General features: G+C 41.2%; 1 protein-coding gene across 4 annotated transcripts in view; it reads left to right on the top strand.

Annotated features, from left to right (window-relative positions):
* PDE10A (phosphodiesterase 10A) overlaps window positions 1-17974 on the top strand; it is a 619526-nt gene that overhangs the window by 579718 nt on the left and 21834 nt on the right. For 3 of the 4 annotated variants that reach the window (XM_089668592.1, XM_089668593.1, XM_089668594.1), the window contains 2 exons: window positions 12737-12817; window positions 17426-17514. In XM_089668592.1, coding sequence (XP_089524718.1) covers window positions 12737-12817; window positions 17426-17514 — 170 coding nt within the window. Of the gene's footprint in view, window positions 1-12736; window positions 12818-17425; window positions 17515-17620; window positions 17758-17974 lie in introns of those variants that run through there. The other variant, XM_089668595.1, reaches the window with a different exon arrangement.

The following is a 17974-nucleotide window of genomic DNA, read 5'->3' on the forward strand; positions in this document are numbered from 1 at the left end:
TTATGTAGAACTATAATACATAAGTGAGGTAAGTGCATGTTATTCATTTTTTTTTTATTTCATTTATTTTTTTCTTTATCATCAACAAATACCAGCAAGCTGTACATACAATTCTCGCCACGCAGGGCTTCACAAAAGAGGAAACACAAAACACCCACACACATACATGTTGTTCTAATTTTTTTTTTTCTTTACAACAAAGTCTGTTTGAAATATACCTGGCATAGTAGATCTGTTTAATTTAAATTTGTTTATTTTGTTAAACCTCATCCTCCACTTTTTTGTAAATTATTGAAAATATTTTTTGCTGCAGCAAGGCTGTGAGAAATAATAAAAAAAAAAAAAAATTACATACCAAAAGCCAGTATTTATATTTGGCATAACTATGATATTGAGTATTGTATTACCTATACAAACTAAATATAGTAACAAAGTCTTTCATTGAAATATTTTGTTAGGACTTTGTTTAATTTTATTATATTCTATTGTATATCCACAGTCATTGCAATCACCAAGCACCAGTGTAAGGTTTTTGCCCACCAAAGAAAGGAAACACTTCTCCACTGACAGTAAATATAAGGGGCCATTTATCCACTCACAAGTGCAAGGGACTTTCTCTACTGGCCCCTGGTGTGAGGGAATGTGTCTGCACTGGCCATCGGTGTAAGGGGTTTAGTCTCCTGGCCACCAGTGTACACATCTCTGCTGGTCACTGTTAGGGGTTACACAGGTGTAAGGGTCCTGTGTGTGCGTGTTAAGATAGATGAGCTGTTCAGACTCCATTCACTTATTTTTTCATGATGATCATCTTATATATTATCAGTTCACAAAGAAAATTATCTTGTAGATGTTAAATATTTTTTTCTCACTAAGGCTACATTCCACGTATTTTTTTGTTACTTTCAATAGTTCAATTAGGCTGAGCTGGCCTAAACAAACTATTTTCATTACTAAGTGATTCAGCCACTCTGTGTACTACACTATATACCGTATACCTGTCTGCTTAAGAAACAAACTCGAGGGCGTGGCATGATGTGCCATGTGAGCGGACGTTTCCTACAGTAGCTGCGGGCTATCCTCCACAATCCTGCTCCATCCTGATCTCCCATGTGGGCAAGACGGCTCTTTTTTACCCCTAGCTTGTTGGGGCACATCCTGGCCTCCCTGACTGATGGTTTGGTGATGAGCCTTGGCGCCCGCACTTGCCAAGATAGTCGGCGCTCCACGCTCATCCCCAGCCTCCACTCCGGAGTTGTTTGGGGGACCGCTGGAGGCCTCTCCGCCTCCTCGCCTGTTGCTCTGGATCCACCACTGCTGCTCTCTCAGACTTCCCCCAGTGACAATGGTGTTGAGGCGGAGCCCACCCTGTCGGATGTTCTGGCTATTATCAAGGTAAATCACTCTGATCTGATGGGGAAGGTAGAAAAGCTCAAACTTGATTTTACTCTTATGCACCAGGAAATGCATAAAGTCAGGGAACGGGTGTCTGCTACAGAGAAGTGCATTAGTGATTTGGAAGACATGCTTAACCCTCTCCTGCCTAAAGTTAATTTGTATGGGGGTAAAGTTAAATCTCTGGAGGATAAGGTGGATGACTTTGAAAATTGCCACTGCAGGAATAACTTGCGGTTGGTGGACCTGCCCGAGAAAGTGGAGGGGTCTGATCCGGTGGCCTTTCTGGAGAGTTGGCTGGAACAGGAATTTGGCCATGCCTGCTTGTCTACCTACTTTGTAATTGAGAAAGCCCATAGAGTCCCAAGTAGGCCTCGCCCTGAGGGTAGCCCCCCTCGCACCATGGTGATTCGCCTTCTAAACTACAGGGGCAGGGATTCGATTCTTCGTGCTGCTCTTCTGAAAGGGAGCCTTTGCATCAACAATGCTGCGGTGTCTCTCTTCCCTGATTATTCTACGATGGTTTGCAACCTCAGGGCCAAATACCAGCATGTCAAGCAGAAACTACATGAACATGGACTGTCCTACTCTATGCTCTTTCCTGCTACTCTACATGTGGTACATCAGGATGAAGTACACTTTTTTCAGAAACCTGACATGGTCATCCCATGGTTTGAGGCCCTGCCGCACCCCCCTAGATCTACTTCTTCTTCTCCGGTACCTTGATGGTCCTGTTGCAGTGTCTACAAGCAAGTTGTTGTACTACCTTCTTTCTTGTCCTCTTGGCTGGGCGGTCTCTATTATTATTTCCCTGCAAGGAGGTTTTTTTAGCCTGTTGGTTGGCTGCTGATGTATGGTTTTTCTTTTGCTTAACATTCCAGCTTGACTGGTTCTGTTTTCTTATTTGATCATTTTTGGTCCTTTTTGACCACCATGGGACCTCGGGTTATGTTTCCCGTGCCTGTACTCGGTTTTAAGATTAAGCTTACTCCTTTTTTTTTTTGGAGTTGGGCAGGGGCTTTGGTTATTGCTTGTTTGTTTTCCTGTAAAAAAAAAAAATTTGTTGGGTTGTTTGTGGTGTGGCTGGTTTGATTTGTGTGATTGTAAACCATTTCCCCCTAGTGGTATCGCAGTCAACGGGGTTTGCGGCTGGTCCTGGGCCCCTGTTACCCTTCCACCTAGTTACCATATTTCAATTTTGACCAATGTCTTCTGTTACGTTCTTGTCCTGGAATGTCTGTGAAATGAACTCTAAATTCAAAAAGGCCTCTGTTTTTGAGCTCCTTAAGTCCCATCATCCTCATGTCTTATGCCTCCAAGAGACTCATCTCATGAGCTCCAAAATTCTTTCCCTTAAGAAACCTTGGGTACTACATGGATACCACTCTACCTATTCGAATTATGCATGTGGAGTGTCTGTTGATTTGTAAGGGCCTCCCTTTTTCCTGTGATCAGGTGATCATTGACCCCAAATGTCAATATGTTCTTTTATTATGTTCAATACATGGTGTCCCGTTGATCCTCTTAGCTGTTTACTTTTCCCCTCCTGTCACGGTTGCGATATTTACTGACTTGAGTGTACGATTGTCTTCACTGCCTTTGTTTGCTACTGTTATTATTACTGTTATTATTAAGGGACTCCAATTCGGTCCTGGATCCTACATTGGACTGCTTGAGGCCCCTCTCTTTTGATTCTAAGTTGTTTGGGCAGTGGTGTGACTCTTTTCACTATATTGATATTTGGCGTTGGAAATTCCCTACGGCCAGGCTGTATTCTTGTCAATCCAAACCATATTGTGCTCCTTCCAGGTTGGATTATGCTTTGGCTTCACCTGTGGTGCTACCTTGGGTGCTCTCTATTTCGTATGTTCCTCAGACCATTTCGGATCACTCTCTGCTGCAGTTAGAACTGCAATTGGGCCATAAACCTGCTTTTCGCTCCTGGAGGCTCAGTCTTCTATGGATCTCTATTCCTTGAATTTCAGGGACCCATTCATACTGAAATGCTTAATTATTGGGCTACTAATAAACACTCTTCTTCCTCGGGCTGTCAGTGGGACGCCTTTAAGGCGGTAATTCGGGGGTCCTACAGTATATTTCCAATATTGTTCGTTACTGTTAGGTCACTAGGACTACCCAACGGCAGCTTGAGGCCCTCTTGTCTTCTGCACGTTGTCATTATACCTCTTTCCCCTCGCCAGAGTCTCGGGGTGCTTTAATCAATGCTCATCGTGCCCTACAGCTCCATCTGGTTGATTTAACTCGTAAACAACAACTTTATCGGCTGGGTTGCTTGATCATAGTGGGAAGAATGGTAAGTTTTTGGCGTATCTCTCCTGCACGGAGGTTGCTGATAGCTCTATACCCGAAATTCGATTGTCTGATAGCATAATTTCCTCTGACCCGATTGTTATTAATTGGACTTTTGCTGATTTTTGCGAAACGTTATATTCAGATGTTGGAGCTCCAACTGAGGACTCCTTTGTAGGTTTTATTGCTTCTCTTGAATTTCCCATCTTGAGTGAATTAGACAGTTCCATCCTTGATGCACCCTTAACAGTGGAAGAAATATTGGCAGCGGTTTGTTCCTGCCTTCCAATAAGACACCGGGTCTAGATGGGTTGCCTTCTGAATGGTATAGCACATACAGGGAGGATCTGGCTACGCGTTTACATAATCTTTTTAATTCAGCTTTTGAGGATAGATTACTTCCAGATTCTATGAATGAAACTCTCATAATATTAATACCCAAGCCTGATAAGGACTTGTTACAGTGTGGGTTGTATCGTCTAATTTCATTGCTTTCATAGTGATGTTTAAATTGGCTAAACTTCTTGCCACCTGTTTGCAGAGAGTGATCTTGACATTGGTGCACCCCGATCAGTCTGGATTCATGCCTGAAAAGAGCACTTTTGATAATATACAACGTCTATATTTACATATACATAGAGCTGCTGTTGAGGGGCGGAGTGGGTTGGTGTTATTCTTGGATGTGCAAAAGGCCTTTGACACAGTTTGCTGGCCTTTTATTATGGGAAGCCATGTCCCAGATGGGGTTCGGTTCCAAATTTATACACTGGGTTCAACTGCTGTATGCCAAACCCAGGGCTCGGGTCTGTACTAACAGGGATGTGTCTTCGGCCCTCCCCTTGTGTAGGGGCACGAGACAAGGGTGCCCCCTCTCGCCCCTCCTGTTTGCTCTGGCCGTTGAGCCCTTGGCTGTGGCAGTTTGTCAGGCGGTGGCGATCAAGGGCATTTGTGTTGGTTTGCTAGAGGGGAAAATGTCATTATATGCTGATAATGCCCTGGTATATTTGGATGGCTCCGCTGAATCATTCTCTAGTCTGATGTGTGTGGTGGAGAAATTTGGAGAGGTTTCGGGTCTTCAGGTTGGTTGGGACAAATCGTTGGCGTTTCCTATTGGCCCTATAGTTCTGTATGACTTTTTGTCCAAAACAAAATTGCAAATTTCACGTCAATTTTGTTATTTGGGTATCCAAATTCATTCTGAACTTTCCACTTTTGAATCGCTAAATGTTGCACCCCTTGTTATGCGTATGGAGACTAGACTTTGTACTTTGCCTCTCAATTTGATTGGTAGAATTAATATTTTCAAAATGGTATACTTACACAAATTTTTGTATGTTTTTAGGGCCTCGACAGTTTTTCTCCCTAGATAGATATTTAACAAACTGGATTCGATTTTGTACTCTTTTCTTTGGGGTGGGTTTCACCCACAGTTTGCCAGGGCCTTGCTAAAGGCATCTAAGGCGGATGGGGGTCTGGCTTGTCCTAACCTCCGTTATTATTTTATTGCCTCCCAGCTGGCTTACGTGTACGATTGGTTCCTCTCCTACTTCCTCCACTGCTTTTCTCTCTGCCCAGTTTGGCTCTCTTGCTTCTCTTCCAGATACTCTTTATAGGTTGGTTACTTCCCATTACTTCCTTTACTCTCCGATAGACACTAGTTGGCTGGCTTGGTGGGAGAGAAGCAAGTTGTTATCTCTATCTCCTGGTGTATCGCCTCGGATTCCTTTGTGGTACAATCCGAGTGTCCCTGAGCTTCTAAACCACCCTGATTTGGGGTGGTGGAGTTGTCTTGGGGTCACTCATCTTTCCCACATTTTGTTGATGGTTGTTTTCTGTCCATTAAGAATTTTAAAACTCGTTATAGTGTGATTAATCCAATTTTTCTACAAATCTTTATTATTACAGCATGCTTTACGGCTTAAGTTTGGTACTTTAGTCCTTGAACTTTCCACTTTGGGGGGCTGATGCTGGACCCTGATGTGATGAAGCTGGTTACTACCTTTTATGCCCGCCTCCAGGAGGCCTGGACTAACCACTTTCAAATTGCTCTTCATAAGTGGGAGGCGATTCTTCCTGGTCTCCCTGGGAGGGTTGGGAGGAGGTGGAGGAGGTCTGTTTTCAATATCTTATTAGTGCTGCTGACAGGTTTATTCAATTCAAATTCATACATCATCTTCACTATACCCCAGTACGGCTGGCTCGTGTGGGCTTTGGACCAACGTCCTCGTGTCCCCGTTGTGGCCTTGAGGGTATTGGTCTGTTGCACATGTTTTGGACCTGTCCAGGCCTTGCTTCATATTGGCAGGACTTTTTTTTTTTTCTTTTTTCATTCGAGGATATGGATACGTTTGCTTCTAATTTTTGCTAGAAAACTTGTTTTATTGAATTGGAAGGGTGATACCCCACCCTCTATACACCGATTTTATCGCATGGTTAACCTGGTGCTGCCTCAATATAAGCTGATCTATAAAGAACGGGGCTGTCCCAAAACATTTACTGAAATCTGGCAGCCTTGGCTAGATATAGCAGACTCTTTTTGGGGAGATGCTCTCTTGTCACAACCATTGTCACGGGGTTCTATGGTTTGAGTGGTTAGATTTTACATGCTAATGATTTCCTCTGACTTGTAAGGGAGTTGATGGTGCGGGTGTTTGTGCTTGTTTGTGACTGTTGTATGCGTTTAGCTGCTGTCGTATGTTTCTGACTGCTTACCTGTTATGTTATTATGTTTTGTGATTCTCTTTTGTTATATGTATGGGGTTTCTTGCCTACAATAATGTGTTTTTGTTTTTTTTTTATCCCCTTTTCTGTATCCTTATTCTTTGATTTTTGTTTTAAGTTCCTGTTATTATTTGTCATTTGCTTGTTCTGTTATTGTTTGTTTCATAAATGCAAAATAAACACCTTTAAAAAAAAAAAAAAAAAGAAACAGAATCGAGTAAGCTTGAATGCTTATCAGCCATTCAAGATTATCCTTTTATTTATATCAATGAATAAAGGGCTTCCTCTGGCTAAGATGGAAAGGAGGGCGGTTGTCAGCACAATCTCCACCTCAGCCAATCAGGGAAAGCCTTGTATTCATTGAGAAAAATACAAGGCTTCTCCTGAATGGCTAAGAAGCATTCAAGCTGACTCGATTTTGTTCTGGCAACAGAGGGAAAGATACCTGCATACTTAATGTAGCTGATGCTACTACAGTATGATACAGAGCACACAGTGGCCGAATCACTTAATAGTAATGTAAATAGTTAATTTGGGCCAACTTGGACCAAACAAATGATTTAAAGTGAAAAGAAAACTGGAAATCAGCTTTCAATGGTTATATAACTGTTGAAAGCCTTATTGTCACCAGGGGTGGCTGTGGGGTGGTGGGGGTGTGGGGGGGTTGTTTGCTTGGGAATGGAGGGGTGGACTGCACTTGGGGGTATGCATTTGGATGTGATATGTAATATATTTTACTATATATTTTTCTTTACGTTCAAAATAAATCCTAACAACATTAGCTTATGAAACATGGCCCTGTCCCAAATTTGTGTGAATTGGGGTTGTACTTTGCAAGCTTTTTGTTGCCTTGTCCCAAATTTTTGAGACATATTGCTGTCATGCTTTTCAAAATGACCTTATTGTTTTTCTTAAATTGGTACATTTTCTCAGTTTAAACATTTTATATGTTTTCCATTGTAGATACAATATGGGTTTGAGAACCATTGCATTGGTTTTATGTAGGTTTTAAACAGTGTCCCAACTTTTTCGGAATTTGGTACAGCACTGTTCTTTAAAGCATGCATGATACCATAATTGCTACCTTTTACAGCAGCAATCCAGACTTAAGTCAAACATCATTAAAATTACCTTGTTGGATATGGCACATGTCAGGAAAGGGTTTCTTTTCCCCTAGAGTTCTGTTTCTAATCCAACACCCATACATGCCCCCCTTTCTTCTTCTCTTGCCCTGTGTGATTGATGCTTTATTTTGCAAAGTATGATATGTTCAGAGAACACTGGTGTGGTCAGATATAAACCTGTACTTTCTCAAAAATGCATAAACACGAACACATACCTTCTCAGATAAAATGGAAAATTGTTTACTTATCTTTCTAAGTTTCATTCCCAAATGCCTGTCCATTGTAGAATACCTATGACTGGTGCTCTACCACCATTTAATCCAAACACTCATTTTAGCTCCAATAAAGTATAACTTGTACTTGTTAGAGACTTGGGACAGTTAGAGACTACAAGTGAAACTCGAAAAATTAGAATATCGTGCAAAAGTTCATTTATTTCCGTAATGCAGCTTAAAAGGTGAAACTAATATATGAGATAGACTCCTTACATGCAAAGCAAGATAGTTCAAGCTGTGATTTGTCATAAGTGTGATGATTATGGCTTACAGCTCATGAAAACCCCAAATCCACAATCTCAGAAAATTAGAATATTACATGCAATCAATAAAACAAGGATTGTACATAGAACAATATCGGATCTCTGAAAAGTATAAGCATGCATATGTACTCAGTACTTGGTTTGGGCCCCTTTTGCAGCAATTACTGCTTCAATACGGTGTAGCATGGAAGCTATCAGCCTGTGACACTGTTGAGGTGTTATGGAAGACCATATGCTTCAATAGCGGCCTTCAGCTCTTCTGCATTGTTTGGTCTCATGTCTCTCATCTTTCTCTTGGCAATGCCCCATAGATTCTCTATGGGGTTCAGGTCAGGCAAGTTTTCTGGCCAATCAAGCACAGTAATCCCACAGTCATTGAACCAGGTTTTGGTGCTTTTGGCAGTGTGGGCAGGTGCCAAGTCCTGCTGGAAAATGAAGTCAGCATCCCCATAAAGCTCGTCTGCGGAAGGAAGCATGAAGTGCTCCAAAATCTCCTGGATTTAATGAAGCACAGTGGACCAACACCAGAAGATGATATGGCTCCCAAATCAACACAGACGGTGGAAACTTCACACTGGACTTCAAGCATCCCGCAGTGTGTGCCTCTCCATTCTTCCGCCATACTCTGGGTCCTTGGTTTCCAAATGAGATGCAAAAGTTGCTCTCATCAGAAAAGAGGACTTTGTTTTTCTTTAGCCCAGGTAAGACACTTCTGACGTTGTTTGTTGTTCAGGAGCGGTTTGACAAGAGGAATACGACATTTGAATCCCATGTCCAGGATCCGTCTGTGTGTGGTGGCTCTTGATGCACTGGCTCCAGCCTCAGTCCACTCCTTGTGAAAGTCCCCAACACTTTTGAATGGCCTTTTCCTGAGAATCCTCTCCAGGCTACGGTCATCCCTGCTGCTTGTGCACCTTTTTTCTTCCACACTTTTCCCTTCCACATAACTTTCTATTAATGTGCTTTAATACAGCACTTTGGGCACATCCAACTTCTTTTGCAATTACCTTTTGAGGCTTTCCCTCCCTATGGAGGGTGTCAATGATGGTTTTCTGCACAACTGTCAGGTCAGCAGTCTTTCCCATGATTGTGATTCCTACTGAACCAGACTGAGAGACCACTTAAAGCCTCAGGAATCCTTTGCAGGTGTTATGGCTTAATTAGCTGATTAGAGTGGGACACTTTGAGCCTAGAATATTGCACCTTTTCACAATATTCTAATTTTCTGAGATTGTGGATTTGGGGTTTTCATGAGCTGTAAGCCATAATCATCACAATTATGACAAATCACGGCTTGAACTATCTTGCTTTGCATGTAATGAGTCTATCTCATATATTAGTTTCACCTTTTAAGTTGCATTACTGAAATAAATGAACTTTTGCACGATATTCTAATTTTTTGAGTTTCACCTGTATGTCATGAGGGAACCTATGCTACCAAGGATATATACTAGTAAAGGGAAATTATGGAAAGGTAAGCATTTCATTTTCTGTTTTTTTTTTCTGGTGCCTACATGGCAGTGCACATTAGGTAACTAGCTCACAAGGAAAAGGTTAATAAAGCACAAAGGGCTGCAAAGTATTTTGCCAAAATCCCAAGAGGTGTAACTGTCAGAAGCCACAGTGTAATGAAACATGAAGGTGGAGAAAAGAAGACCAGCTGGCTGCAAGATAAGTGGTATCAGGAGTTACCCCTGGGAATGCTGCCCAGGAAGATGACATACTCCTAGTGGAAAAAGCTGTCACCACTCAGGGAACTGTGTTGCCCCAGCGAGATGAGCCTTCTAAATTACCCGAGCAATCCAACTTGTGGTGGTTCTGGATAAATTCACCTGCCCTTTTCTTGCCCCAACACCCAACAGGTATGATGAATAATCAATTGCCCTTCTAGATGGACTGTGTAAGAGAGACTCTCCACCTTTCTGGATGCATCCAAGTTTTGATGCTTAGAGTTATCTTGAACATCCGGGACAACTGATAGTACCAGTTCTTGACTGCATTGGAATACTGATGGAACATTAGGGATAACCTCATGGACTGGTCGTAAGACCACACCCTTAGGGAAGAACATGATTGGCTATCGAGTGTCTGTATTTTTTAAACCCTTTGATTTGAAGCAATGGTCAGTAGGAAAGCTGACTTCTGAGCATTTTTTTTAGGAGCATTTCTATGGAGGTGCAAAAGGAGTGGAGGAAAGAAGTTTGAAAACTAGTGAGTAGTTTACAGTAAAGGTGTTTATAAGGAGGGCTCATTTAACATATTCAGTCCTATTCTCAATCCAAGACAAGCTTCAGAAATTCTTATGTTGTGCACTCCTAGTGACATACCATCATAAGAAGCTTGCTTGGAAAACAAAACATATCTCCCACGCTTTATAGTAAGTTGTATCAGTCAAGTTTTTCGAGCATTGAGAAGAGTGCCCACTGCCTGAGAACAACCTACAGTATCTCACAGAAGTGAGTACACCCCTCACATTTTTGTAAATATTTTATTATATCTTTTCATGTAAAGTAGTGAGTGTACAGCTTGTATAACTGTGTAAATTTGCTGTCCCCTCAACATAACTCAACACATAGCCATTAGTGTCTAAACCGCTGGCAACAAAAGCTAGTACACCCCTAGGTGAAAATGTCCAACTTAAGCCCAATTAGACATTTTCCCTCCCCGGTGTCATGTGACTCGTTAGTGCAGCCTTTCTCAACCAAGGTGCCCAGGCACTCTGGGGTGCCTTGAGTTTTCTTCTGAGGTGCCTTGGCAAAATGTCTAAAAGTTGCACAAAGCTTGAATACAAGCCAGCGGCTGAAAGAAGCCTGGCTTTTAGTTACACAGGTTTTCATTGTGCGCCATTACAACATTCTAGCCATCGGTGTCCTGAATACCAATGACATCAGTTGATAAGGAGGATGTCGGTTGCCTGTACAGCATCCTTGTATGATCCTCCCCTGCTCCTCTCCGTCAGTGCTGGGGTCACATTAGCTCAGTGTTGAGAGAAACACTGAGCTAATGTAATACTAGTCAGGACCAGTGTGCAAACGTGTATTTGATTTGGAAGAATAAATCACCGCTAGTGTTGGGTGTTCATGTGTGGATGTTGCTTTATATAAAACTATTATAATAGTTTTTTTACATTTTAGAATGGGGTGCCTCAACACTGTCCATAATTTGAAAGGGTACCTTGGTACTGTCCATAATTTTGAAGGGTGCCTCAGGACTGTCCATAATTTTAAAGGGTGCTTCGGGACTGTCCATAATTTGAGGGTGCCTTGAAATTGTCCATAATTTTAAAAGGTGCCTTGACTGAAAAAAGGTTGAGAAACACTGTGTTAGTGTTACAAGGTCTCAGGTATGAATGGGGAGTAGGTGTATTAAATTTGGGGTTATCACTCTCTCCTACTGGTCACTGGAAGTTCAACATGGCACCTCACAGCAAAGAACTCTCTGATCTGAAAAAAAGAATTGTTGCTCTACATAAAGATGGCCTAGGCTATAACAAGATTGCCAAGACCCTGAAACTGAGCTGCAGCATGGTGGCCAAGACCATACAGCTGTTTAACAGGACAGGTTCCACTCAGAACAGGCCTCACCATGGTCAACCAAAGAAGTTGCGCGCACATGCTCAGCATCATATCCAGAGGTTGTCTTTGGGAAATAGACTTATGAGTGCTGCCAGCATTGCTGCAGAGGTTGAAGGGGTGGGGGGTGTCAGCCGGTCAGTGCTCAGACCATACGTCGCACACTGCATCAAATTGGTCTGCATGGCTGTCGTCCCAGAAGGAAGCCTCTTCTAAAGATGATGCACAAGAGAGCCCGCAAACAGTTTGCTGGAGACAAGCAGACTAAGGACATGGATTACTGGAACCTAATCCCCTGGTCTGATGACCAGTGAAGCTCTGGTGAACTCCATGCCCAAGAGGGTTAAGGCAGTGCTGGAAAATAATGGTGGCCACACAGAATATTGACACTTTGGGCCCAATTTGGACATTTTCACTTAGGAATGTACTCACTTATGTTGCCAGCGGTTTAGACATTAATTGCTGTGTGTTGAGTAATTTTGAGGGGAAAGCAAATTTACACTGTTATACAAGCTGTACACTCATTACTTTACATTGTAGCAAAGTGTAATTTCTTCAGTGTTGTCACATGAAAAGATATAATAAAATATTTACAAAAATGTGAGGGGTGTACTCACATCTGTGAGATAATGTATGCTTTCCAACTTTTTCCACTCAGCTGTGTAATTATGTAACTTCATTCTTTCAAATTCAGAAGAAGGGATATCTGTTTATTGATCAAAAAATGCATCAGAAATGTGAACCATGGCCTCTGGGCCAATATGTAATTATTGCTAAATGGTCACTGATTCTCCCACAAGGTGCTGTAGGAAGTCTTATAATGAGCAGAGTCCGAGGGTGTGCACACCCCAGCTGAAAATTCCAAGGTTGGGTATGTCCCTGTAGCTTCCTGTAAACCTACCTGATTATGGATGTAGGATACTGTATCAGGATTCTACTGCTGTAGTAAACATAAGTTGTTGGGAAGGATTGGAGAAGGAGGAGCTATGCAAAATATTTTTACATTTTACAATTAATTATTTACAATTTTTTACCTGTTTGTCTTGGTAAATTCTAAAATGATTTTTTAAATTCCAAAGGGGGATGAAATGAGGAGGCTGGGTATTTCACCAATTCCAATGATGGACAGAGATAAAAAAGATGAAATTCCTCAGGGACAGGTGAGTCAAATTACTGTATGCAACACTGCTCTATACAGGAACAATAGTAATCACAAGTGGTTACCCTGTACTATCAACCATATATAGTCTTCAGCATTAAGTGAATTTATGCCAGTAAAAGATGAATTCCGGTTGGTATCTGTGAATTATGCGGAACTCTTTATTAAGGCAATCAGTATAGTTTTTTTTCCTGTCCAGAAGTCATAAGTGTGAAAAAGACTGTCTGATGTTCTTTAAAGATAGAAATTTGAAATAACACCCAAATTATACATGTCTACAGCATTAAAGTACCTGGTAAAAGAACCCATTCAGTTTAAAAAATAAATGCAAGGCAAAACATTTGTGTGTGTATGTGATCTATATATATATATATATATATATATATATATATATATATATATATATATATATATATATAGTTGCAAGAAAAAGTATGTGAACCCCTTGGGATTACGTGGAGTTTTGCATGAATTGGGCATAAAATGTGCTCTGAACATCATCTAAGTCACAACAATAGAAGAACACAGTCTGTTGAACATAATACTACACAAACATTAGATGTTGCCATGGTTTAATTGCACATAACATGTAAACATTCACAGTGCAGGGAGGAAAAAGTATGTGAGGCCCTAGCTTAATGACTTCTCCCAGAGCTAATTGGAGCCAGGAGTGAGCCAACCTTGACTCCAATCAGTGTGATGATATTGGATGTGTTGCTGACAGCTGTCCTGCCCTTAAAAAACACACACCTGTTTTGGGTTTACTGGTTTCAAGAAGCACTGTCTGATGTGAACCATGCCTCGCAGAAAAGAGCTCTCAGAAGACCAACGATGAAGAATTGTTGACTTGCATGAAGCTGGAAAGGGTTACAAAAGTATCTCCAAAAGCCTTGATGTTCATGTGTCCATGGTAAGACAGACTGTCTACAAATGGAGAAAGTTTAGCACTGTTGCTACTCTCCCTAGGTGTGGTCGTCCTGTAAAAATGACTGCAAGAGCACAGCACAGAATGCTGCATGAGGTAAAGAAGAATCCCAGAGTGTCAGCTAAAGACCTACAGAAATCTCTGGCACATGCTAACATTTTTGTTGACACATCTACAATAAGGAAAACATTAAACAAGAATGGAGTACATGGGAGGACACCACGGAGGAAGCCATTGCTGTCCAAAAAGAATATTGCAGCACGTTTGAAGTTTGCAAAAGAGCACTTGGATGTTCCACAGCACTACTGGCAAAATATACTGTGGACAGATGACACCAAGATTGAGTTGTTTGGGAAGAACACACAACACTATGTGTGGAGAAAAAAAGGCACAGCACACCAACATCAAAACCTCATCCCCACTGTAAAACATGGCGGAGGGAGCATCATGGTTTGGGGCTGCTTTGCTGCCTCAGGGCTTGGACGGATTGTTGTCATTGATGGGAAAATGAATTCCAGAGTTTATCAAGACATTTTGCAGGAAAACGTACGACCATCTGTCCACCAACTGAAGCTCCGCAGAGGATGGGTGATGCAACAGGACAATGACCCAAAGCATACAAGTAATTCAAGAATACGCCTTCTGGAGTGGCCCAGTCAGAGTCCTGTCCTCAACCTGATTGAAATGCTGTGGCATGACCTTAAGAGAGCGATTCACACAAGACATCCCAAGAATATTGCTACACTGAAACAGTTTTGTGAAGAAGAGTGGTCCAAAATGACTCCAGATCGTTGTGCAGGTCTGATCTGCAACTACAGGAAACGTTTGGTTGAGGTTATTGCTGCCAAAGGAGGGTCAACCAGTTATTAAGTCCAAAGGTTCACATACTTTTTCCTCCCTGCACTGTGAATGTTTACATGTTATGTGCAATTAAACCATGGCAACATCTAATGTTTGTGTAGTATTATGTTCAGCAGACTGTGTTCTTCTATTGTTGTGACTTAGATGACGTTCAGAGCACATTTTATGCCCAATTCATGCAAAACTCCACGTATTCCCAAGGGGTTCACATACTTTTTCTTGCAACTGTATATATATATATATATATATATATATATATATATATATAATGTTTTTATTATTTTATTACATTTGAAAAAAATGTCCTGGAATTTAGTCCCAGTGAAGTGCATGCCACCTTGTTGACTTCTCTTTAATTTACAAATTACATTTTTACGGAGTGCCTTCTGGTGAGTGCATGGTGGGGGAGGACCTTGCACAGGAGAAGAGTATTTTTATATGATTCAGCATTGTTGGAAATTGTTTTCACTGGAGAGATTTTATAAGACTGTCACCTGGAAAGACTTTTGTTATATTATTGCACTCGGCACTTTAAAGAGTTGTTTATATGATAACACTGATATGTTTCTATTACGAGGATTGTGTTATATTATCACACTTAGTATTTTAGTATACACTTTCTATGTATTCATAATATTTAATTTAATTTTTTGACTGTGGTTGTCACATATTTCTGTGTATTATTTGTTATATTGTTTATGCACTGCACGGTTTTGATACAATTACAGTTTGGGCTTGTCACTTCCCTTTTAGTGTGAGCAGCTCCAGCTCTCTAGAGCTCACCTCCTATGTTTGATATTTTGAAATAAACAGAAGAAGAAAAAAAGTGACTGTTGTGATTGCGGGGGGGGGGGGGGGGGAGATTAAACAGAACTAGCTCCCCTTTAGGTATTGAGTTCCACTTTAAATTACATGAACATGATTGAGATTAGTGAAATATGTAAAATAAGTCCCAAAAAAATCACACTATAATTTTAGATCCACTAGTGTCCAACAGTCTAAAACACATTTTCTGGGCTATGGATGAGACTGCCAAGATCATCACACTTTATCCCGATGTACAGCTAATGTCTTTACAACTAGATGGGTTGTAGAAAGATTTTTATTTTAAAGTTTGAATATGACACAAAAACATTTAATGGCTTCTGCTGTTTTCTTCACACCTTTTGCTTCAAGAAGTATTTCACAGCAATTCTGCTTTCTCTGCAATAGTAGCATACAAATATCCACATTGGTACGCAGAATGTATTGCTTGAGCAAATTATAAGTGCTTTGTATTCTATTGGGGAAAAATTTTTAAATTGAGAACTCTTTTGTTGTCCTAAACAAGACAATATTACTTAAAGTGATTGTAAAGGCAGAAAGTTTTTTTTTTACCTTTAATGCATTCTCTGCATGTGAAACTCCCCCCCCCCCCCCCCCTCCCAGTCCGTCCCTCTTATACTTACCTGAGCCTGATTTCTATCCAGCCTTGTGCATGAAAGCCAAGACTCTCTGTTCTCTTCCTCTTCTTTGGCTCAGATACAGCAGCAGGAGCCATTGGCTTCCGCTGCTGTCAATCACAACCACTGAGGAGGGGGCTGGGCCAAGGACACACAGGTGCTGAAGAGCAAGCACACACGACTTCCCCCACAACAAGTGGCTTTCTATGGGGGAATTCACCACAGGGGAGGAGCCAGGAGTGTTGGTGGGGGACCCTGGAAAAGGATGATCGTGGCTGCTCTATGCAAAACAGAGCAGGTAAGTTTTACATGTTTATTATATTAATGCAAAAAAATTATAAGCTTTACAATCACTTTAAGGTGCCAATTGAAAAGAGAGGCACTGAGAAAAAAATAGAGGTTGCCATTACTGAAATTTTTCTTTACTGGAAGATACTAGTTTAAATTTTACTAGCCTTATACCACACCAGTTGTATGCAGGGGCATATGTACCACAAGGCAAACAAGGCAATTGCCTGGGGTGAGATTTTTTAGGGGGGCATGAGTGGAGATGGGCAGGGGTGTTGGTCACTGTCAGGCTCTCTCGGTGGGAGGGGAAGGGGGGTCTGGTGTTTGTTGGTGTCAGGCTCTCTCGGTGGGGGGGGGGGGGTCTGGTGTTGGTCGGTGTCATACTCTCTCTGCTGAAGGGGGGGGCGTGTGATTTTATGTTGCCTAGGGAGAGAGAATAGAAACCGTTTCATTCAGATGACAGTCAGACATCTAGATTTTGTAAGGAATTAACAGCCTGCATATTTCTATTCCCATTGCGTTATTTTAAAACCATTTACTATATATACCGCTTGTCTAGAGGCTAAAGAATGATCATATCTTCGGGACATATAAACTCAGCTGGTGAGCTTGGGTTAATGTTTTTGCCAGTAATATTTGCTTTTTCAAAGAGCCAGTTTAGCTGAAGAGCCTATAGCAACCCATGCACTGTATTTTCTTTCACCTGCCTTTTCAGTACTGTGCAATGGAGTGACAAAGGGGGCAGCAAATGGAACTACAGCATGCAGGGAGGGATCAGACAGCCAGCATTGTTGGATTCTGAAGACTTTGAGAGTCAGGATCTGCATCTTGGGCAGCAGTACACACAAGTATTCTTTCTTTTGCAGAGGTCCCTGTTGCTTTAAGCCCAAAATCCTCATTTCCATTTGCTCCTACTCCTGCCAGTTTGCATTATAAATTACACAGATCCTCAGAGCAAATGTTTAGCGAATGTAGGCAAAATTAAGCAGGCAAATGTGACTAGATTTGCAGGAATGTTATAAATATGCCTGTATGTCTTTCAAAATCTGTATATGCAGTTATAGCACTTTTTTTTTTTTTTTTTCTCTTCTAGATCGGATTCTACAATGCAGTAGCGATTCCTTGCTATACAACATTAACCCAGATATTTCCTTCTGCACAAGCTCTTCTTACTGCGTGCAGGTAACAGTCATAGGCTTATATAAATATTATGTGGTTGTACATTTAAAAAAAAAAGTTTTGCTTGCGAATACTACACAATATCTGTGTATCTTTCTAATCATAAAAGGGAAAAAAAGAAAATGTGAAGAGGTGAACCCCACCTTATCATCTGCGAGTCAAGCATACATTACTGTTTGTTATTCTCCTCAGATATAATGTGCCAATGAGTCCCATATTTTTTTCAAATAAATGGATTTTATCATTCATAGTGGCCGATCATTGTTATTTACCATTATCCTTGATAATTTTGTGTTTATCAGTGCAATCGGCATAAACAAAGATCTCCAACTGCTATCCTAGTAGTTCGTTTTTTTTTCAGTACCTTCTCCATTGGTCAGCCTAATAATAAGGATTTTTTTAAGGTTGGTCTGAATATATAAACGAATTTTGCGCAAATCCAAAACCTCTTTATTTTTCAAGG

Source organism: Staurois parvus, unplaced genomic scaffold, assembly GCF_062004578.1.
Source record: "Staurois parvus isolate SC_StPar_1 unplaced genomic scaffold, SC_StPar_1.0 ptg000059l, whole genome shotgun sequence".
Lineage (NCBI taxonomy): Eukaryota > Metazoa > Chordata > Amphibia > Anura > Ranidae > Staurois > Staurois parvus.